Source organism: Dipodomys ordii, unplaced genomic scaffold (assembly GCF_000151885.1).
Source record: "Dipodomys ordii isolate 6190 unplaced genomic scaffold, Dord_2.0 Scaffold56, whole genome shotgun sequence".
Lineage (NCBI taxonomy): Eukaryota > Metazoa > Chordata > Mammalia > Rodentia > Heteromyidae > Dipodomys > Dipodomys ordii.
The window spans coordinates 6296258-6298005 of NW_012267272.1; the positions used below are offsets into that span (position 1 = coordinate 6296258).

General features: G+C 36.5%; 1 protein-coding gene across 1 annotated transcript in view; it reads left to right on the forward strand.

Annotated features, from left to right (window-relative positions):
- Ubn2 (ubinuclein 2) overlaps positions 1-1748 on the forward strand; it is an 86371-nt gene that overhangs the window by 8186 nt on the left and 76437 nt on the right. The window contains exon 2 of the mRNA XM_013021614.1: positions 328-420. Coding sequence (XP_012877068.1) covers positions 391-420 — 30 coding nt within the window. The 5' untranslated portion in view covers positions 328-390. The remainder of the gene's footprint in view (positions 1-327; positions 421-1748) is intronic.

Genomic DNA, 1748 nt, shown 5'->3' on the forward strand with positions numbered 1-1748 from the left:
CCCACGACCGGACCCACCCAAAAAATAAAATAAAAAATAAAAATTAAAAAAAAAAGTTACAGAATGATAAAAATCTAGTAAAGCTGTAAATATTTTCTCTACTTTTAAAGCTTCTGATTTTTTTATTATTAGGAAAAAACTGACTCATTGACTAAAAACATGTTAAACACTAAATAAAAATAATTTGAAGTAATTACACATTAATAATATGTTCTTGAATATATTTAATATGCTATTGAATACAGTTATATATATACTGAAAGAGTGGCACAATTAATTGAACTAATACTTACACTTCTATTTCTTCTCCCATTTACTTTGAATCAGAAGAAGTCTGTTCAGACAGAAGACCCATTTAATGATGAGCAACAAGAGAGGAAAGAAGTGGAAATGTTGGCTAAGAAGTTTGAAATGAAATATGTGAGTATAATGAACAGTATGCACTATGTAGTTTTATCCTATTGGCCTATTTTCTTTCTTCCTTTTTCTTTTTTTTTGGAGTCCGGTCATGGGGCCTGAACTCTAGGCCTGGGCGCTGTCCCTCAGCTCTTCAGCTCAAAGCTAACGCTCTACCCCTTGAGCCACAGTGCCACTTCCGGCTTTTTTTCTTTTTTTGCTTATGTGGTGCTGAGGAATCGAACCCAGGGCCTCAAGCATGCAAGGCAAGCGCTCTACCACTGAGCCACCTTCCCAGCCCCTGGCCTATTTTCTTTCTGTGACTAGTTGGGAACTCCTATGCCTTCTCACTGTCAGAGAGTCTGATAGGTTTGTGATGGTTATAGTAATGTGGACCAGTTATTATAGTTCTTCTAGAGTCTAGGCAGTTTGCTGAATATATACCTCTTCAAAAACTACCAGGTAAGTAGTAGGGACCACATTTTATAAATGAGGAAACTGAGGCTTTGAGCCTAAGGTTGAATAATTGATCTATGATCACATAGTATAGCAGGTCTAGCTCTGTTCCTAGGCTCGTCGACTGTCATAGAGAACACTATCTTAATTCCCTTGCTGTAGTTCTCAAACCGTCCTGCCTGAGAGTTCAAGAGAGTAAATGTGTGTGTGTACTATAAATGTATGGAAATGTACTATATATCAATGTATGTTTGTATTATATGTTAAATATACTATATATACCAGAAACATCATGGAACTTTTTTGAAAGCGTATGTTCTATAATGTATGTCATCATATATTAGGTTTTCTTTAAGTTGTTTAACATTTTTTCTCCCCCACCCCCCACGTTTATCTTATGGCTTTAACTACTCTTGACATTTTGCTGAAACTTACAAGGTTGAGAAACTACTCCTTCTGGCTCCCCCATGATTACTGAAAAATGTCTCACAAAGATAGGATATCAGCTCACACAAACCTTTCTATTCATATTATCCTCAAAATGCAGCTAGACCAGGGTTGACACTTGCTGGCTCCTTGTAGTTAAAAAACCATTTGGTGATGAGAGAAATATATGAGCTTAGATTGAAATTTGCATCAGATTCTATACGTACTTTACCACCTTCAAACTGTATCCTTTAGGTGAGGTTATTTTACTTTTTAGACCACAGTTGTTTTATTGTAAACAACTGAGAAGTTTAAGAATTTTCAAACACACTTCTGGCTTTTTGATCTGACTAATTATATGGATAAATTGATGAATAAAAAAATAGCACAAGGGCTGGGAAGTTGGCTCAGTGGTAGAGCGCTAGCCTTGCATGCCAGAGGCCCTGGGTTCGATTCCTCAGCACCACGTA